General features: G+C 75.3%; 1 protein-coding gene across 1 annotated transcript in view; it reads left to right on the top strand.

The window, feature by feature from the left end:
* The first annotated feature begins 278 nt into the window (after positions 1-278).
* Positions 279-903, top strand: part of CLDN1 (claudin 1) — a 23,531-nt gene continuing 22,906 nt past the window's right edge. Inside the window, exon 1 of the mRNA XM_074297876.1 lies at positions 279-784. Within this exon, the coding sequence (XP_074153977.1) occupies positions 562-784 (223 nt within the window). The 5' untranslated portion in view covers positions 279-561. The remainder of the gene's footprint in view (positions 785-903) is intronic.

The following is a 903-nucleotide window of genomic DNA, read 5'->3' on the forward strand; positions in this document are numbered from 1 at the left end:
AGGAGGGCCCGTTTGCGAAGCCCTTTCAGGAAGTAAGGTCGGGGGCCCCGGGCGTCCCGGGCGGGGCCGCGGCGGGAGCTTTCCGCGAGTGGCAGGAGCATACTTGTGGGGCTACGTGGCCGCCGGGGGAGGGGGGGCAGGTGACTCGCCCTGTCCCTCTCTCCCCGCCGAGCTCACTTTCCCCCAGTCGGAGGAGACAGGTCAGCGCAGGGAGTGCACAGGAAAGCGCTCGGGCAGGGCGGGGGGCGGGGCCCGCTTAAATCTGGGGCCGCGCGGGGGAGGCGCGTCAGTGCAGGTGCCCTCGGAGCCCGCGGCGGCCGCTTCCCAGCGCAGCAGCCCCGCAGGAGCGCCCCCCGCCCCGGCAGCCCCCGGCCCCGGGGCGCCTCCGCAGCCCGCTCGGGAGCCCTCCCTCCGAGGCAGCCGCCGGAGCCCGGAGCCCGCGCCCCTTCCCCAGCCCCGCCGCCTTTCCTCCGGCCCGACGGGGAGGGAGCCCGCGGCTGCGGGGCAGCAGCACTTCAGCGGCCGCGAGCGAGCGAGGCGGGGAGGCCGGCGGCCGCCAGCATGGCCAACGCGGGGCTGCAGCTGCTGGGCTTCATCCTGGCCTTCCTGGGCTGGATCGGCAGCATCGTGAGCACCGCCATGCCGCAGTGGAAGATCTCCTCGTACGCGGGGGACAGCATCGTCACGGCCCAGGCCATCTACGAGGGCCTCTGGATGTCGTGCGTGTACCAGAGCACGGGCCAGATCCAGTGCAAGGTGTTCGACTCGCTGCTCAACCTGAGCAGTAAGTGCGGCCAGCGGGCGGAGGCGGGCGGAGGCGGGCGGGACGCGGCGCCCTCGGGGCTCCCTCCGGCGGGCGCCGCGGCTTCGGCAGCGCCCGGAGGCCGTGTGTGGGGAGGGCCC

The sequence above is a fragment of the Sminthopsis crassicaudata genome, chromosome 3, assembly GCF_048593235.1.
Source record: "Sminthopsis crassicaudata isolate SCR6 chromosome 3, ASM4859323v1, whole genome shotgun sequence".
NCBI classification, from domain to species: Eukaryota; Metazoa; Chordata; class Mammalia; order Dasyuromorphia; family Dasyuridae; genus Sminthopsis; species Sminthopsis crassicaudata.